This window comes from Copidosoma floridanum, unplaced genomic scaffold (genome assembly GCF_036245765.1).
Source record: "Copidosoma floridanum isolate Cflo_tuat_1 unplaced genomic scaffold, Cflo_Japanese_pri ptg000019l, whole genome shotgun sequence".
In the NCBI taxonomy this organism is placed as follows: Eukaryota; Metazoa; Arthropoda; class Insecta; order Hymenoptera; family Encyrtidae; genus Copidosoma; species Copidosoma floridanum.
Window position 1 is genome coordinate 1268400 of NW_028321896.1, and position 20416 is coordinate 1288815.

General features: G+C 44.7%; 2 protein-coding genes across 2 annotated transcripts in view; both read right to left on the reverse strand.

Moving 5' to 3' along the window:
* Positions 1 to 20416, reverse strand: part of LOC106636959 (uncharacterized) — a 243682-nt gene that overhangs the window by 39024 nt on the left and 184242 nt on the right. The gene's annotated exons all lie outside the window — the stretch shown is intronic.
* Positions 5937 to 8406, reverse strand: LOC149374477 (cytochrome P450 4C1-like). The gene is made up of 9 exons (XM_089593503.1): positions 8313 to 8406; positions 8125 to 8234; positions 7667 to 7757; positions 7339 to 7603; positions 7131 to 7257; positions 6966 to 7044; positions 6782 to 6894; positions 6476 to 6713; positions 5937 to 6256 (listed from the first exon to the last, which is right to left on the reverse strand). The coding sequence occupies exons 1-9, from the start codon at positions 8404 to 8406 to the stop codon at positions 5937 to 5939; spliced, it is 1437 nt and encodes a 478-aa protein (XP_089449629.1).

A 20416-nucleotide genomic window follows, 5' to 3' on the forward strand; every position in this document is an offset into this window, starting at 1 on the left:
TAACTACGAGGGTGGAGATGCTCAGTTAGTAAAGCGAACACGTATCATCGATACAGTTTCAAAACCTTACTATGATTAATGTGAAGAGACTGGAAATTACTCATTAAATCGGCATAACAATTTAGTTAATCGATGTCACAACCGAAGTTTAATGATTTTTCTCTTTTCTCTTGTAGTAAACACCTTTGGAAAACTAGCAAAAAAAAAAAAACTATTTTAATAATGCCAAAGCAGCTTTTTTAGAAATTTAGATTCCATCGGGGATTAATTTTCAAGCCCAATTGCATTCCGGGGACATGTTAATTCAGTCACCTCGAACGGGGAACTCGCAAAAAGTGAACATCCCGTTAGCTCGTCGAGCATTTACAGCCACCGAGGCCAAAAACCAGCATTGAGAGACACATACGTGGCAAATTAGTGGGGGAGTGAAATAAAAAAAAAGAGAGAAGGTTGGATGAAAAAAAACATCCACTCATCGGGCAGAAATTAAAAGAGACACGGGGTAGTCAGAGCCGAAGGGAAGTATGTGTAGCGAAAAGAGGGGTGAATCTGTGTGCTCGCGGAAACCAGATTATTTTCCTGCATAATGCACGGCTTATCGTGCCCAGACGTTACGTCACCTCCCCATTGTCACGTACCTCTTTTTTTTTCATCCCACACCTCCGGCGCTGTTATCGAACGAGCGTTGTCCCATCGCGCTCTTCTCTTTTTTTTTCGACTCGTCTCTTCACCCACGCATCAAATGCTCGTTCCGTCTCGCGCGTGAAATTTTTCCGAGGGAGCGAGAAAAAAGGCAACGGCGTTGATTCGACTGTACGAGCCGAATTATGCGCTCACTTGGTCGCAGTGACAAAAAGATGACTAGGAAAGGGTTTTTTATTGGGTGAGAATCGTACCCTCTGCCGTGGGGCATTGTTAATTTCGTGATCTATGGTATAGGAGAGTCAAAAAATCTTTCCAAATACCAAGACCAGCGTCACACGACTGCACTAGGATCAAAAAGCAATGAAAGAAAAAGAGGGAATGGGGAAAAAAAAAAAAACATTCTCGACTACTTCCCAAGAAGACACTAATGACCAAAACAGCGCGATCTCGCGTCAAATGAAGGGCAAAAAACTCATCCGTGAAACTTTGCTCTCTCGAGCGACAGGACTACTCGGCGATTCGAGAGTGGCGTATCTCTTGAAAAGTATTCGAAAAATTTGCCACAGTGCTCGGAGCCTCGGGTACAGCTATACGGAGAAAGAGATGGAAACAAAAAAGAGCAGAGCTCGGAAGCGGAAAAAACGAGGGAGCGAGCGAGATAACGAAAAATCTACGGAAACGAAGAACTCGCGCTTCGGCCCCTGGTAACAGTGAAAGAGAAAGGGTCGGCTGTAGTGAAAAAGGAAAAAAAAAAAAAAAAAAAGAAAGAAAGTAGAGGACGCAGGCGAGAAAGAGAAACGAGCGCAGGAGCATTCGGGAACTTTCTAATTTGCCGGATCCCGCCTAGGGGAGGGTGGGCCCTCCGCGTTACCGTATATCTCTCTTTTTCACCCTCGCCTCGGCAACTCTTTCTCTCTCCCGGCAGATTCAATCCTGCAGCAGCCTTGGAGTCAAACGCTCCCTGCCCTCCAGCAAGAACTGTTCAGGTGGTAGTAAAACATCGGCGTCCGAGGGTACACTCGCGTAATTAGGTGGGCGACGCGTACTGTACGCGCGCCTAATCGTAAAATATGTAAGGATCGCGAAGGTGCGCTCCGGGAGCTGGCACGAGAAAGGAAATAGGAACCACCGGCGGGGCCGAGAAAAAGCGATCGATCCGGCGCTGGGTGCTGTTAATTTCCGCGAATATACTGCCCGGCCAGGGGATACCGTGCGCCGCGCTCTGGGAATGAAACCTGCCGCCTCTGGGAAGCGGGAAAAGAGACGGAGAGGGAGGAAAGGGACAGGGGATTATATCGTTAGGTTGCGAGGGCGAATTAAAGCCTATTTATTTGACACCGATATCGCATTTCGCCCGCACGCCAGCCAAACTTATTCCCATCCCGTAGGTGTGTTATGTGGCTTACATATATATATATATATATATATATATATATATATATGTGTATGTACGTACGTGTGGAAAGGCGAAGAAAATTCGCGCGTGTGAGTACGTATAACGTGTGATGGGCCAACATTGTAATCCCACACTGCCTCGTGCCTCATATATATGTATATACAATAATATGGTCTCGGTTTACATTTATTCGCGTGGCGCGCAAATATGAAACTGGGAGGGCGGGGGTGTGCGGGTGATTTTCCCCGAATATGATAATGTGGCAAACGAGGCGGAAAAGAGCCCGGGACCATTAAATTTTTCCTCTAGCGCAATTATCGCGCTTCCCCGGCCTCTGGCTGTATATTATATTACGCCCCTCCTCCTCCCCTGCTTCTTCTTATTCGGCTACGCTTACTTTCCTGCCCGTTGTTCGTCTGCATGTTGCCCACTTTTTTCCAGTTGGGCGTACCATCTTGGTCTTTTTATCCACTGCTCTCTTTTCTTTCGTGCAATGCACGCGAGCACGCGCGGTCGAGGTGTGGAAGAAAACCAGCTTGCTGGACCCGTTTTTTTTTTTTCTTTTTTTTTTTTTTTTTTTTTTAAACCAGATGAAGAAAAATTACCATCTAATAAAAGAGGGATACGAAAACAAAAATCGAGGGCATTGTACGAGAATTGATATTTAGGTGAGTTGCACTTTGGCTGCCCTTATCGATCGTTCCCAAATAGCCTCGTCTTTAATGCTTCGCATCGTTTGGGAGTAAAAAAAAAAAAGACTTCGGTTCCTCGAGCCTCCGTACGATCGATTTAACTATGTATACCTACACTTTAATAAGCGATGCAAATAGCGCAGTAACCTATAGAGAGCGAACGTGAGGGGGGAAAAAGTAGTATTTTTCAGACCCTCGTGCAAGTAGGTAACTTTTACTCTACTCGGAACAGCGCAGGGAAAGGAGAGAGGGCGTTACAGGTAAAGTAGAAAAGTTTCTCCTACACGCATACGCGGGGGACAAATCGAATCTCGCACAGCCTTTTTCTCATTTCCTCGGAGCTTCCTCTCTTTCTTATCCTACCCGGCGTTAACTCGGCAGACACGGTCATTCTCGTCCGCGGGCGTACTTTTTTCTTCTTCCTTGGCTCCTGCGAACCGAATATATTTCTGCTACGCCAAACCCGGTCGAGCGTCGGATTACCAGAGAGGCGAGAATATATACCTATCCGTCCGTCCAGTGAGATAAGCTTTGGGGGAGGCTCGCGTACGGGGTAGCTTCACGAGGACACTGTTTTTTTTTTTATTTTTCGACATTAGTTCGAGTGGGCTAGGGTGTTTGTAATTTTGCGTACACGCGAGCAAACGGGCCGAGCTCGAGCGCGTGGTTAATGAAGATTGATCCGTGGGAATCGGGCCTAATTGCCGCGAGCGAGGGGGTCGAATGAAAAATCGCGTCACCCCCGTCGTGCGTCGAATCGATAATATATTTCACACCCCCATCCACCAGAGTGGGACGTATAAAACGTCGATATCGCATGGCAAACTCGCTATCTCATCGGTATACGGAAGAAAAATCCCAAGCCGTTGGGAAAGGGATAAGCGTCACGGGTGTGTGTACGCGGCGAGGAAAAATCGCAACTCATCGCCGCTCGCAGTATGTCATAGGCAAAAGTCAGAAGGCAGGAGAGAAATGAAGGGGCGAGCCCATAAATCGCGCGATTCGCGCTACTAAGACGACACCAACGACAATTCGAATTCCGGGGGGGCCGAGGCCGCGGATTCACGCGGGGAATGCTCGGGTCGTCTTTGCAAAAAGCACCCCCTTCTCCATCTCTCTCCGAGGACTTTCTAATTGCGAATTCTCGACTGATGACTTACGGAGGAATTTCGCCAGCGCGCGCCGACGGACGTTTGCACGCGGGACGTCCTTGCGTGTCTACGCGGTGTCGGTGTATATATATGGGTGCGCGTGGGTGTGGGATATCGATCGACCAGAGGGAAACGCTAGCTCGAAAAATAGTTGTACCTCGCCGCTTTTTGCTCGATTGACGCGGGCCGCTCTCTCTCTCTCGCTCTCTTTCGCTTGATTTCCCAGTGCGACTGCTGGGTTGAAAGTTTTTTTTTACTTTTTTTTTTTATTTGTCAAGTGCGAGGGCATTTGGGTTTGATTAACATAGAAGGATACTGTTGTACTGGACGAGTCTGCGGGTCTTTGAAAATACCGATTTGGGTTGATAACTCACACGCATCGACAATCAAATAATAATAATAATAATAATAATAATAATAATAATAATAATAATAATAATAATAATAATAATAAACTAAAATCGCCAAAGTGAACACGGTGAGCTGTGAAAAATATTTTCATCAAAGTAATGGATGGCTCTCACGCTTTTTGACCAACCTTCAATACCAACATGGAGAAAGAGGTCTTTGAAAAATATGCAATAAATGTGCATACAAGTATTTTTTTTTTTCTTTTCCATTCCACCTAAAAAACTTTCGCTCAAAGGCACACGGAGAAAAAAAAATGTCCAGAATTGCCCTCGACTGCCATGAAAAAAAAACTTATTTTTCTTCAAAAATGGCGAAAAGTGAAGGGTGCACCTCCACAACCGAAAACACCCATCGTTATCTCTGCAGCCTGCGAAATCCAATATTCAATAGAACTCCTCGGGACGAGAGTGCAGAGAGGCCGATGATCGCCAGGAAACGTAGAATGTCATAGTCCCTCCCAACAGAGATCAGGGAGTCTCGCCTTCCTCGAGAGCCAAGTCAGGGCTGGTACGACGATGGTCACCGCAGGGAACAGCATTAGAGTCGAAAAGGTCTCGGGACGAATTTCAGGGCATACGGTATACAGCACTATAGGACCGGGGGAGGGAGAAAACTGAAACTCCCTAATAAAGTATTTAGCCGAGGCAGGTACGCGAGTGCGAGGGAGCTGGATGTAGCGAAAGTTTCAGTTTGCCGGGGTGATCTGTGGCTCCCTCGTCGTGAGAATCGATGCCCGGAACCGACCGGCCGGCCAATAGCCATACATCGCCCCGCTATCACTCCCCTGGGAGTGCCGGCATGTATGTAGCCTACACGAACGCACATACGGATACGTAGCAGCGGGCCTTTTCGACTCCCTTCCCTCTTTTCCACTCTTTGGAGCTTTCTTGCCTTGTTACAGCTACGTTGTGCGCGTGCACTCGAGTTAGTATTATTATTATTATTATTATTGTATATATTTGTTACAAATTATTGGGAATCGCCCGCACAAGACGGAAGTACGTATACAACAGTTGCGAACAAAGTGAGAAGATGTTTTTAGACAATAAACGCGTATCAAAAGCTTGGAATTTTATTTTTAGCGTGTGATTTATTTGCGAATAGCTGTACAAGTTTTTCCGGAAGAGAACTGGAGACTCTCGGTTCGCAACTATATTTGTTTCTCACTTCTTTCAAAGATATCAAATGTGAGAGCACTGTCTCTAATTCTGAGGAGCATACAATACGCACTATCATTGTGTACAACATTGAACCATTGTTTTCAGTTGGAGAAGGATTACTTGACGTTTACACAAGTAAATACGACAGTGAAAAATAAGTTTTTTCGAGCCGACTTTACTTTGGCTCTATTAAATTCTTTCTCAAATAAGATAAGAGTAGGTGATCAAGAAATCAGTCGTACATTTATGTTGAAAAATGAATCACAACAATTCTAAGATCATAAAATTTTAACATACAAGCTTTGATAGATATTTCGTATTTGAACGGATCATCATAAGGAAAACGCCTGCAAGGCAATTCAATATCATTTGTGCTTACAGCTCAAAACAACTGTCAAATGCAATGAGCACTTTTCAATGTATTGTAGCCGTACTATACGTGTATTTGCAATTTAAAGACGATATTACTTGTTTCAAACAGTCAATGCTTATCAAGAGGAGTAAAGTATAAATCCACTTTTCCATTGGCAGGTCTCAATGTAACGTCACTGATCATTTTCATTTCAGAGGGTTTCAAAACACTGGAAACCCTCCATCTTCTCAAAACGCCCGTCAGTACGACTTTCATCTCCAAATAGGCAAATTTTTTTCCGACGCAGCTTCTTGGTCCCGCGCTAAATGGGATGTATGAGCCTCTGACACGTTCACTGGAGTTTTCAGGTAGAAAACGATCGGGATCAAATTTTTCGGGATCCGGCCAGTAATCAGCGTCATGATGCGCTTGATAAATACTCACAGTGGCTGTTGTGTTTTTCGGAATCAAATGGCCATCTAAAAATAATCATCTTGAACAATGTTTTTTTTTTTCCGACAAAAGCACAATGAGTGTGAACAAAGTTGATGAGCGCAAATTTGAAAAATAACGAAAACTTGATGACATACATAAAACTAAGTAATAAAATTCATCAACTATTATAATTATTTACACATATTTATAACGCAATGATTGGAAAATTTTACCAATAACAATGTCGTGTTCCAGGTTTCGATTAATCAAGGGAATACTTGGATACAGTCTAAGAACTTCTTTTATAACGCGTTCTAAATATTTCAGTTGTCCCAACTGGTTCAACGTGATGACTTCTTGGGAGTGACCAAACACTTCCTTCAGCTCGTGGTGAACTTTGTCTTGTACATCAGGCTCGTTGCCAATGGTAAACAATGCATAGCACATAGCCAGAGCCACTGTATCTTGGCCCTTGAGTTTAGCGTGTTATTAGAAATTAGTTGGAAAAAAACATTAATGTATACAGAATACTTAATTACCGCAGCTATAAACGTGTCGACTTCTTCTCGTACTTGTTTCAACGATAACGGATTGTCAGTGCTTTCACTCGCATCTAATAACAGATCTAAAAATGCTTTTGGTTTGCGTTTTCCTGTAAAAAAATTTTGATACAAAAAAAAATTTCAATTCCAGAACACTTCCATAAATAATATATCAATCTACCCCACGAAATTTCTTCATTAACTTCTGTATTGTCCGATAACTTTTTCTCCGAACGCTCTTCTTGCTTTCTTGCAATTATCTTTAATCAAACATGTAAAAGTTTATATAATGCGTTTTATAAGTTTGACGAGTCTTAAGGTGTTATCAAAGTTGATACTTGTGTACATTTTCAGTAAATCTGTGCATGCTTGCTACGGCCTTCAAAAATTTCTTGCCACCTGGTGTTTGGAAGTACACGAAATCCGATTTCAACCAAAATCGATAAAACCTTTGTACTATACTTTGACTGAAGCTGAGGGAACCAAAGTTATTTAATTAATTTATTATTTTAATCATAAACGCCTCGTTAAATTTGGTAAAACAAATGAAATACTCGTAGAGTGCCTGTCTGTATTGGTTATTCGAATGCTGCAGTGAATTTACACTGACACCCATGGCAGCTTCGCAAATCGTATCGAGGCTATACCTGCCAATGAGGTAAGAAATATCAACGGGAGCTTTTGGATCCCTACAGTACTCGGCCGCGATGAGTTCATTCAACACTTCGACGTTTTTACTCATCACTTCAGCATATTCTCCGAGCACACTGTGATGGAATGCTGGTGCTATCAGTTTTCGGTGATGAGACCATATTTCACCTTTACAAAGAGCAGGTGGTTAAATTATCGGTGAATCTTTCATTGTTTTTTACATGTTGTTACCTGTAGCCGTGATCAGACCATCGCCCAAGAATGGCCTTGCCAAGTTGTAAAAGCCCGACTTGCTTATGAGGGTTTTACTGCTCAAGATTTTCTGCAAGTACAGTTATGTTTACTTGTGATTGTAAAACAACGTTAGAATACGTTGGAAAAGTGTTTTTGCTATTCTGTACAAAAAAAACCTTGAATGAAATAAAACGAGTTGAAGCAAAGTTATGTGCACGATTATTCATCGTGTGCGAAGATTTTTACTCAAGTGCTTATCCTTTTATCTGTAGAAAATTGATGATACATTGATGTTAAAAAAAAATATAGCTCATAGCACTCGTTTCACTTGTACAAAGGTGGATATTAGCACTCGTACGAAACACTTATACATACGTTATTACCACTTTTTTATCCACGTATTAAAGATATTGGGTTAACTAAATTTAATGTTACAAGTTATAAATCCAATTTACTTCTATTTGATGGGGTTTTCGAAGAACCACCAGAGGATGAATACTAATCCAAAAAAGAACCATTCCATTCTTGAATCGGTAACACAAATCATTGAACCAAGCGAATTGATCTTGAAAATTTTTTTATCCAATTAAACCTCATGTTGCTAACATAAAATTTTTATGTTATTAAGAAAAATAATACATACCTTCATAAGAAATGTTTGCGCCGATCCAGCCAATGCCCAGAATCGGATACTGTTTCGGTCCGGGCACGTTTTCTAGTAGTTTCCGAATTTTCATGTAATTCAGAAGCCATCGATAGAAAAAAATAATACCAAGAACAAAAGGAATAATTACAATCGATATCATAGCTGAACAATTTTACTATGGTAAAATCTCCGAATCTGTCTACTTGCGAGTCTTGTGTTATTACAACTGCACTTGATAGCTGCCGATTACACACTTAAATACAATAAAAAAAATTTATCAACAGTCAACACAGAGAGTTTTATTATAAAATACGATCGAGTTCGTAAAAGTCATGTAGCTTTGATACACTGACTGTTTCCGTGTCGTGAGGAATACTTTTTCCTTATTTACTTTGAAGACAACTGTAGAAGGTTGTATTTTCAGGTTTTTGCTGATTGAGTTAATTACAAGAAAAAACGTAGCTGCTTTTTCGAAAGTGATGAACATTTTTATAGTAATTTATCATTCAATTGACAAGCCGTTGAATTCACACCAGTTGTCCTCATCCTTTGAGAATTTTTTAATGTGGTATAGTGATCCGAAAATCGATTGTGTCAGTTTTAGAATATAAACGGAAAAATTGAGTACAAAGTGTTTTGCATTGCACCACTGACATGGAGGTACGCAAAAACAGATGAATATAAATTGTTAACTAATCACTGTAAGGTCAGCAGTTCTGAAATAAGCACCAAAATTCAACAGCATTGATTTTGTACGTAAGAATTGTTTTATTTTTCAATATCTGTACCATCTTTGAAACTTCAATATAAACATTCGAGCGGGCAGACTTTTGTGAAAAGGAGTTTTTAATGAAACAAGTCATGCTTCGAGTAATTTTATAGTTTAGAAAAATTTTACTGTCTACTAAAATTAAATAATTCCAATGAAAATGTCACGAGAAAAAATTTATTTTAAAATTTGTCTCAGACAGCAGCAAAATAACCAATCAGAAACGGTATTCCTGGTGAAAAGACTCTTATCCGTGTTAAAACAGATAGCGCATTGTCGCAGAACGTAAGTCTTTCAATATCTTTCAATCTGACGATCGATTGTCTCCTACTCCCGTGACACCAACATTCGTTACGCAGCAGCTTCTCCGACCATCTACTTTTCTTCCATACTCGCTTATTTGCTTCTCTGATGGTGCTATTTGTTATCCAAAGCTCCGAGGATGGCCCCTCGCGGTCAAAGTATAGCGTGTGAGTTACTGCTCGGTCGTCTCGCGGATATTTTTCTCTTTTTACGCCACTAAAGCTGGTAACGTACTGTTCACCTCTCTTTGCTCGCGCCTCCGGGAAATCGGAAAGATTTACACGTGTTCACGAAGCTCTACTGCAGATTCACGCTTTTTTAAAACCTTTTCTGCTACAGTACGAATGTGGGCATAAGTGACACACGGTTTCGGTTGCGAGAGGTATCGTAACAGCGTCGACGCTCTTGAATTATTCAGTCGCACAAAGAGATAACCTCGAAAGAGTATGTTGAGTACACGATACAGTCCTGCCGACGAAGCTTCGTTATCGAGTACAGGAAATACGGAGGTAACTCAAAGTAAACCTTAGAAACATAGTAATAGAAGCATTTCAAGTTTCTCACCTAAACGAGGATTTGCAGCGTTGACATTTAAAAGCACTGCCCTAAAACTAGTTGCCCTTTTCTTTTCCCAGCAGCGATTGTAACAAGTCGAGAAAAAGAGGAAAATTCCATGAAACATCAACGCAAACACCGGGTATCGATTACTTATTCACGAGAAGGGGAGCGAGAAAAAAAGGAGGTACGAAGGGGCACGGGTCTGGCGATAAATTTCAGTTTCCTTTCATTACGGAAACAGCGCGAAAAGGCCAGAGCGACCCGGTGGCCCCCTCTTCCATCGAACGAGCTAGTCGTGAAAGGAAGAGGCTGTTTTTTTGATCAATTTTCGCAAAAGGAGAAATAACCCGAGAGAATCATGCAAACGCACCGTGTGTAATACCCTCGAATGGGGAGAAAAGAAGAAGGTGGGTGCGCCTTTTTAGGAGCTGATTGGGCCAAGCCCCGGGGAGCCGTTCCAACGCCTCTCTCTCTCTCGATGTACGTCCTTACCACGCACGCGAAGGAGAAGATGAAACGCCAAAGTAACGCGGACTACGCCGTGAGAGAGGAGCAATTGAATTTCACGCGGGCGAGAGAAATTGTAATTTTTCGCTGCACCGGTGCCCCGCCGTTTCATCCCAGAGAGTTCCTGAATTCAAGAAAGCACAAGGCGAGCTCGTGTTATTATTGCACTACTCCTCGCACCGTTTATCCTGCCTAAACGTTCTCGATGACGTGGATTAAAATCGGTGAGCTCCCGTAGCTTCTTCTTCTCCTCCTTTTCCAACTATCGTCGCGGTGCTCAAAAGCGCTCTCGGAAACTCGAAAGCTTTGAGGTGGAGGTATTTTTCATTGGTTTATTGCATCCAATTTCAATTTCATCGCAGTTAACGTGCATGTATGTATACGTCGAAATTCTGTAGCGAAAATTGCAATAAGAGCCATCGCCATGGATGCCAGCAAAAACAGTTCAAAAATCCCATCATCTGTACGTATTTTCGATAAAAGCAAAAAAAAAAAAAAAAAGACTCGCCTCCTCCTCAAAAGGGAAACCAATCATCCGGCCAATCAAAAATCCCCCCCTACCAGCCGCTGATCGCAATATTAATCCCTTGGTGCGCACGTAAACAAACACGCGCGCAATGTAATCGACGGACATCCCCATCAGCCATTGGCCTCCGTACCACCCCCCGCTCAACTTTAACGCCGCTCTCGCAAGCATATACACACGAAACTTCTTCATCCATCCCCCGGCACTCGGAGTAGCCAAAGCAGATCTCAGCCGTAGACCGCCGACCGAGGGCTCTTAATTAAATCGATAACTCGCTGAGTCTACACTCGTTGTCCGTGAGCACTGACCCCTCCCTCTCCCCTCTTTCTCCATTGGACACCGATCGGTAAACATGTCCGAGTCGCTCCCATCATCAATTATACCACTAGTCCACCGTCGTCTCGGCGACTGGCACTTTGATACACTTTAACGTCTTATGGGGCGTCGACGTGTACAAACACGCGCTCGGCTCTCCGGAAACGACCGCAGGAGTCTAGGTGGGTGTACGTATGGAGGGTCTAATCGGGAGACCGCGACGCGACACTGACGATCGGCTTGATTAAGCACATAGCCGCCCCTTCGCCTGGGCGTTCTTGGATGAGCGGGAGGTATAGAAACGTGGTGGCGACTAAACAGATGTTTACCCGGAGCTTCTTGATCCGAGCTTTGCTCCTTAAGTTCAAGGTCTAAGGATCGGCGCACCATTTCCATTTTGGGTTCGCGTTGACAACGCGCGGTGTCAGCGACCTTTCGTCGCGTAGACCATATCGGAAAAAAGGAATTATTTTCAAACTCGGGGAGGCAAGTCTAATGATCTATGGGAGATGAATTTACAAACCAACTCGCAAGACCCGCTCGAAGATAAACGCGTCTGGGGAATAAATTTTAACGAAAGACTTTCCCCGAGCACTCGAGAACTTTTAACGATTCCGAGGCTTTTTCTTCCGAGATCTTCGACTCGATCTCGCCCTCGCTCTCCTTCCTGACGCTTTTTTTTTTCCCTCTCCAACGGCAACTTAAATTACAGGTATCGGATCTCTTGGTGCTCGTGGAAATCCAAGCGTCAACTCTCGACGATGTGGAGAAAAAAAAATAAAATAAAACCAGCATCGGCGAATTGACAAGCGTGTATGTACGTGCATCCCTTGGAAAAAGGAGGTACAAATCAAGGGTAGGATTTTTATTTCGGTGCGCGTATGCGAGAAAAAAAGGTGCGCAAAGGAGAGAGAGTTGGCTGCGAGTGCTAGAAAATCCTGGGAGTGAAAGGAGCGACGCGGGATTACGGACGGATTTATTCGAGATTTCCCGGCGCTCGGGAGTGTATACACTATGGGTGCTCTTATCGGTGTACAAATAGCAAAAATAACATTGACGACGGTGCTACTGCCGAGGAATAAAATCAACAGGGATGCCTCCGTGGTGTGCTCTTACCCTTTCAGCTACGATACTATAGTTCCGAGGGAAGCTACTGTGCGCACTTTTTAATGCTATACTTGATGAATGAAAGACACTTTTTTTTTCAACGATGATCACCATCGTGGCCTAAAAGTTGGAAGCGCATAGGATAGCTCTGGACAAAAAATGCAGCGATTCCGACTGAACGGTGAAACACCACGGAAACTCGGGTCCACCGGCTCGTCCTCATTATATTTTTCCCCGGCACGAATTTTTTTTCTTGTTACGCGTATCCGTATCGACGTGCACGGCCAAAACAACGGAAAGAAGTAACAAAAAACCTCCTCTTCTTTAGGAAAAAAAAAAAAAAAAAAAAAAAAAAAAAAAAAAAAAAAGAAAGAAGAAGAAACTCGTAGTCGTCGTCGTCGTCTTCGTTATTGTACCCCCACGAGATAATCGCGGGTGAGCCGCAATTAGTTTCGTTTCTCCCAACGAGCGGCCGCACCTTCTGCACTCCATTCTTCGCGCTCCTGGCCCTCTTGTTCCCCGCTCTCTTGGCTTCGTCCTGGAATAGTCACGTTGCATTCAAAGAGCGAAACTCCAGCGACTCGGGTTTCCTCTTCCTTCCGACCCCAAATTAGGAAAGAGCTGATGCTTCTCCACCTCCTCGATTGCATCGTAGCTCTATGGTGCTGTTGTACCTCCTCCCTTAATGTACCTCGGTTTATTTTTATACCTACAACTGTGGTTTGTGCACCACCACCTAAAGGGGCTGCTGCTTTGTCGTTATGATAATCATAATGACAATAATATTCCCGCATTGAAATGTGCGCTCGTGCCCCGAGTTGGTGACTTGGTGTATCTTGTCGTACTTGACCTTATTTCGCGGGCAATGAGTGCGTCAGCGAGCGCGAGTCCTGCGATTTTTTTTTTTTGAATATTTAACGAGTTAGTTCTTGAAAGCTTTCGATGCTTTCCTTTATTTGTGCTAGTCTTTGAATGTACAAACATTTTATTATCAGCTGAAAAAACATTTTCACAATATGACGACCTTGATACGTCGCACGCCCATAAAAACTAGGATATTCAAACCAGTGCATACTCAGTCGTGATACATTCAAGCCCCCCGAAGCCCATGGGAGCCATCAAATCCTCCGACAACAGGAAAGAGTAACAGCTCTGTTGACAAAAAAAAAAAAAAAAGGAAAAAAAAAGATCCCCGAAAAGTCCGAGCGTAATCTCATAATCCCCGAACAGGATTTCCGCTCTCCCACCTGCCAATCTTCGGCGTATGCGAATCCTTATACAAGCACCCTAATATTTGCTCCTCGTGCCCGATGGGCTTTTCCCTCTCCATATGTATACGTATACACGGTCATCAGCTGACGAAGGACGCTGGCACGGCGCCCGTTTGGCTGCGCCTAATGCGCCCCCCGTTTTTTCGGCCAACTTTCGGCTCTTTCACCAAACGAGGCAAACTCCCGCTGGAGGGGACGGAAAACTTTTTTTTTTTTCCCTCCCCGAGGAGTAAGGTTAAGGCTGATTTTTATGCATCTGATGTAGTGATTTCCTAATCGCGTTCGGGACTTGGCTTCATTGAATTTTCCGAGAAGGAGAGAACAAAAAGCAGACAAATTCACTCGATGCGCAAACGTTCGGTGCAAACACAAAGGAACAAACGTTTGATATATTATTTCATCACGAAATCTTTGCTCAAGCTGTTGGTCACAGAGTATTAGAAAATCTATTCAAACGCGTCATGTACTGTGGAACCAATTGAAACATCAAACGATCATATTTAAGTAGTATAGATCAACGTGTCGTCAGACGGAACGAAACCTTGTACTATCATTTTATGAATACTTCGGCGAGTGAAATATCCTCGTACATAATTCAGATATCGTTACCGAGAAATCACGTATGAATCATTTGACAGCTATCGTGATCCCGTCCGGCTAAACCTAGCTATGAATAATAACCCGCTACTTATCAAGTAGAAACGTCCGAGTAGAGTCAGACTGGGCTCGTACATACTGTGTATGCAAATGTGTTCCGATTGAAATGAGGTGCGAAATTTCGATATGAATAAATGAACTCTTAACGATCTACGGGTTAGTTGCAAAGTATCAACAAATTGGGTATTGGTTAATATTATGTTGTAGAATCATTTAGCTAACGATGAAAGATATTTACTGATTCATCGGACACTCGGACACTTTCTCGCATTGTTGATCGATGATTCGCACGTATCATCGTCATCAAGCACAGTTGTTCAAGATAGACGATACAAATGTAATAACTTGGAGCTAATAAAACGAAGGTCCCTCAATTAAATACCCCAGCGTATGAAAAGTCCTCCCTTCATTGTCTCGCAGTACGCAGCCGACGAGTCCAATAAACAAAAAGGGCATAAAGAGTCGTTGGACACGTGGCATCGAGGACCTCCCCCGCGCTTACATCCCGTTTCAGTGGACTCGCGGGCACACAGAATGATCAGACAAAGGCGCGTGTAGGGCGAGTCACGGCTGTCGCCAGCAAGTCGCTCAGCTGACGCTCACGCCAGCGCGACGAAGAAAGCGAGAGCTGCGCCCTCGGCATACATGCCAAAGGAGGAAGGAGAGGGCGCTCGAGGAGGGGATAGTGGCGCCACGACTCCCGTGACGTCTGTCGGCGCGTCGGCCAATCAATAGGATCCCTATGGCAACCACAGATAACATCGGACACGGGGCTGTGCTTATGCTGTACTATGTATTCTCTCCCTCTCTTACCGCTGCTCCGTCTGTCTGTGTGTCGATGTGCTCGTGCATGGCCTTTTCAACTGTGCTGTTATTATTTTCTTTTACCACAATTTTTCCCTTCTTTTTTCGCGGACAAAAGACCTAGAGTGTGGATTTTTTTTTTTTTTTCGGAAAGCACCTTTGCAACGCGTACATGTATGTGTGGAGTTCCGATCCTCGGGTCGCAGCAGTCGACGAGTTCTTAAAGTGCACGCGAGTCTTCAAGGCCGACGAGGTTGGATTGCCACATATATACAGAGAAAGAGAGAGAGAGAGAAAGAGAGGAAAATGGCTCGGTAGTGGAAGGGGGGGGGGGAAATGCGCACCGGACCGCGGAAATGAAAGCTCGTGCTTCGAAATGAAAGTAAAGAGCCTCTCTTTCCGCGTCCCTCCCTCTGTTGCACTATGATTTTCTTTTTTTGTCATGATTTTTTTTTTTTTTCCTTCCCTTTATTAACGCACCGCTTTTTCCAATAAACTGGAGGCATTTTTTTTTTTGTTCAATATTTTCATTCGTTACGGTCGATTGTTTTATTCTTTTTTCATTGAATATTTTTTTCTCATACTCGTTTTTCGTTTATTCTCAACAAAGCGGTTGTTAAAACTGCATAAATAAGCCTCAGCATTGTTCGAAAGAATAATTCTGGAGTATGGAGGGATTTGCATTTTAACATGAATGAAGTACGTAAATAAAAGCATTCTATAGATAAAATTGTAAAAAAATTTCATCCAGCACTTTTGGATCAAAGCAGTGAAAGCAGTGAAAGTATGGTGTAGGTATTACCCGTTATAATATTTTTCCGTACATTTCACCCAAAACTTGAAAAATACCCTGGGGGCGCAAGCCACCCCCCTCGCCAAAACCCCGTCATAAACCAGCAGCACCGTTCCGTAATCCATCGCAGCTGCACTAACTCACTCGAGGTGTGATTTAACGGGCTGTTTTCGCATTTTCCTCGTCCGCCGCCTCGCGAACTAATAATTCGGTTTTACGAGCCAGCGCGCGTCGCGGCGCCACTCGGGCTGCAGCCCCGCGTTTCCCACCCCCTTCGCCCCGGATCAGCTGGTCGGAACCTCTGGACGCCGTCCAACCGGGTTAGTATCCCCTCCTATTCTCCGCTACCTCCCTCCCTTTTTTCTCTCCCGCCCCTCTCTTTTGCTTCCGCTCACCAGCTTTTGTTTCACGGACTCTTCATTGTGCAAGAGCGCGAGCCGGAAAAAATTCGCATCCACTCGTGTATCACAAAGAGAGAAATTTTCATTTGCTCACCCCTTGCCTGCAATGATGATGAAGCACCCCAGCCTCGAGCAATTAGCCTCGAGACAGAATTATCGGTGTTTTTAACATTTTCGTTTGCTCGAGTGAATCAACTAAACACCCTACAGCTCCGTGTGTCGCTTATTTTTCTTACTGCCTGTGACCACCCCTTCGACTATCGGTCGCGAGCGTATAGGTGTTACTTTTATTTACGAAATCGATACGGGGCTCCGAGCGGTGAATAAATTAACTGCTGACCCGTTGACCTTTTCGTCTCGCCTAATGTGATTAAACACTCGATTCGGGCCGGAAACAACAGTTGGCTCGAAAAATAGCCGATCCTCCGATGCTTCGGGATTCAGGTATACACGAGTTATTTTTGCCATATCGTAATAGCGCGTTCACTCGGAGTCGTTCTAATGGTCCAATTTAATTAATCCACGAGCAAAAATAGTCCAATCCCCACGACGACGACGCGGAAGTCTCGAGAGTTAATTTAGATATCGCACCCATACGCCGAAGAATAGGGGTCTAATAACTCGTGATACACTTCACCCTCGTTGCGGCTCATAATTTCGTCCCGAGGCGGCGTCGAAAGACCCGAGAATCCCGCACCACCCAGATGGGACGTCCCGATAAATTTCAACCACCACCCGACTTGCGCTTGTGTATTTCACGTACACGAGGAAAAAGCTCGGTTGCCTCCGATGGCCAGTGAAATAATCGTGACCAGCCGCATTTACTTCGAGTAGCTGTTCTTACTTTGGTGTACGGAAAAACTGGCCACCGAACGATGAAGGGAGACCAACTGCGGTAATAACCCGAGAGATTAATTCACTCTTGTTTGGTTGGAACTTTTTTAATAAAGAACAAATAAGATCGGTCATTTCGATCACAGAAGGGTAGGGGGGGTGGTCTTGACTTTGGTTTCATGCATTTAATTTGATGCAAAAGGTGCGGCTTTATTAAAGGTACGCGTGCGTATGTATATATATATATTTCGTGCAGCAACGACGACAATGGGGACGAAAAATGCCTTTCTTATTACGAAACGGCTGCACGAAGGGCTGTATTAAGGGACGGAATAATAGAACGAGATAAGAATAGAGCAGAGCGCACGGAAGAAGCCAGAGTAGGAGGTGGAGGGGGTTGAATGGGGGAGGCACGAGACGCATTATTCGCAGTCGTGGCATTCGCGGGCCTCGTTGCGGTGGTGCGCTCGGGGATGAGCGAGCGCAGATGGCGTCGGGGAGACATTCCGGGCGTTTGATTGAAAATTTCTCGGGAAAAACGGTATGCAACGGCAAGTCAGCCCCACGGGAATGGGGGGTGGAAGTCCCTAACACAGCGTGCGCCATTCTGTTGAAAGAAAGTCCGATTTTGCGGTAGGCACGTTATTTACAGTCATTTGAAGATGATTCTTTCTTTTTTTTTTGTTTCCTCGCCTTCTACTGTCCGGATAAGTCTTGCTCTTTGTGTTGCGTTGGGCGTACATTAGATGGGGAGAGGGCTATTTATTTTGATAAGGCGGGTCTCGTCTCTTGTCCGCGATTCTCAATGCGCTCGGCTAAGCGTGGCCACCTCGCGCGTAATGTTTTGTCTACAGTGAGGGAGTCGGGAACTCGGAGATTTGTGGTTTGCTCGAGAGATGATATCCATTTATTTTGTTTTCATGTACGAATCACCTGATGAAACTGGGAAACTGATTTTCCTTACATTATCTCAAGAGACAAAGCAAAAATTATTTTTGAGGAAACAATAATCATCGCGTCTTTATGTCCCACAAATTGATGGCTAAGGACGTAAAAAATCAATATTGGCCATCTTATAATATCCTTCTACCAAATTTTCGTCAACCTGCATGTATACACCACAGTATGCACACACAGAGCTGCGTGCAAAGAGGCACGAGCTGTCACGGTTTTGAACGAAAAAGCGGAAATACCATGAGTCCGGCAACTAGGTACATCAGGAGAGGTCTCGCGTGTCGTTGAGCACTCCCGTTCTTTTCTCGCGAGAGTGACCGAGCCATCGATCTGTCAATAAGACGATCCCAGCGATAACGATAACGAGGAAGTGATAGGGTCTCCGGTAGTGCTGCCCATAATCTGCAATCGATAACGAGTTTGTAGAGGGAGAGGGCAACCTAATAGCGACCACCCGTGCACAACACGTGCTCGCTGAGCCAGCCCCTCGACGGCATTTAAATGTCAGGTATACACCAGCCCCCAACCTTCGTATATGCTCGTGTGCTCCCCAGTCGAAGTAAAACAGCCCACTGTCTCTCTCTCTCTCTCTCTCTCTCGGGTTGTACACGAGTTGCGCCTCACCGTGGTATACGTGCGTGCGCGTGTGCTTCCTTCATACGGATGGCAACGCAAACGTATACTGCAGAGGAAGGGAGTAGTGGGTAGTAGTTGCCCACAAGGGCGACGTTATTAAACTCGAGGGCTTTTCGCTTTCCGCGCTCGCCGAGTAAACACGTACTCTTCAGAGCTCCGGAGCGCGCATCTCCCGGGATCTTCAAAGCTACTCTCTTTTTCTCCTCTTCTCGATGCGCTCTCTGGTATGGACATGTAGGACACGGCTGCCGGCGCTTATTAAAAAAAAAAACTGGGGGAGGACACGTGGAGCCGAAAGGAGGTGACGGAGCCACTGGGAGGGAGCGTACGTGTGCTCCGTTTGAATGAATTGGCAGTCGAAAGGTTGAAAGGCCGCGAGAAACGAAGAGCCTCTCTGGCTGTGGTGTACTTGGAAAATCATCTAATTAGCGCTCTTTCGAGTGTTTGGAACCGATACGCTGAACGCATACTTACTGCGAATACCGCGTGTGTTTTTGATTTCAATGGCGAATTTCAATTAGCTTGGGGTACGTGAAGAATTTCAAAGGATTGGATTTTCAGCCGGGGCATCGATTCTAAAAATACCTCCAAAAGATCCTTGAAATCATGAATCATATTCGTTAGGGTTAACATCGGAGAGAAGCACACGGCTCCTCGGGAACTTTGGGCTGAAAACTCAATTAGTCGAAATGACGCGCTCTCCCGGGAATTAATATTCGACTTGGGAGCAAAATAAAACTCGGTTATACTTCACCCGGCAGTTTAAGGGCGCTGCAAATCCAAAGTCGTTGGGAGCGCGTTGAAGAAAAAAAAAAAAAAAAAAAAAAGGGATCCAGCTCGCACACGCCGAGAAAGTTTGAGAAAGAAAAAGAAAGGAAAGGACGACGTGTGCCCGGCATTGCAAACGAGCGTGTTATTTCGTGCGCTGCGGCAGTAAAGAAGTAACATAGTCGGGTGCAAGAGGAGAAAGGGAGAAAGACCGGCAAGCCGAGTTTCAGGACGGACGGCAGCGTAACAGACACGCACGCGACGACCTGCAGTCGCGCGACGTGTTTTTTTTTACTCTATGCTCCCTGGGCCAACAACTTGGGTAAAAAAAAAGGGGGGGAGAGGGTTAAATGATTTATAGACCTTCCAGTTTTTAGTCCTAAGCTTCGGGTGCAGAGGGGGGTGGGTTGAATTCGCGAGCGAGGAATGACAGGGAAACTAATTAACTCCGCCATTGTTGGCTGCTACCGCAGATGGAGGGTAGGGGGAGGGGAACTATATTATTGCTCGCCCCGTATACCTATGTGCGCATGTCCCTCTCTTTTTGCTCCTCGCCCCCTCCTCTTTCTCTCCTACTCGAGCCTACATATACTTTGACAAAACTCTAACGACAACGACGGGTGGGGAGGTGATGCCCGGACGTGTTTAGGATGCGACAGCAGGCCTTCTTTCCCTCGATTAACCTCCTGCCTCTTTCGGGATGTATTTTTCTCGACTCGGACAAAAGTTTCTTTTGTTTTCTCGGTGCGCGGGAGGACGCATTAGGCCGTTCTTTCTTTCGGCGCTCGTCTCCTTTGTCTCTCGGGCCGATCGGAGGAATATCGGTAATTAGCGGCGATTACGTGGCGAGAATTTTCGCCACCTGCGCTCGTTTGCATTGAGCTCGAGTTAAGGTTGC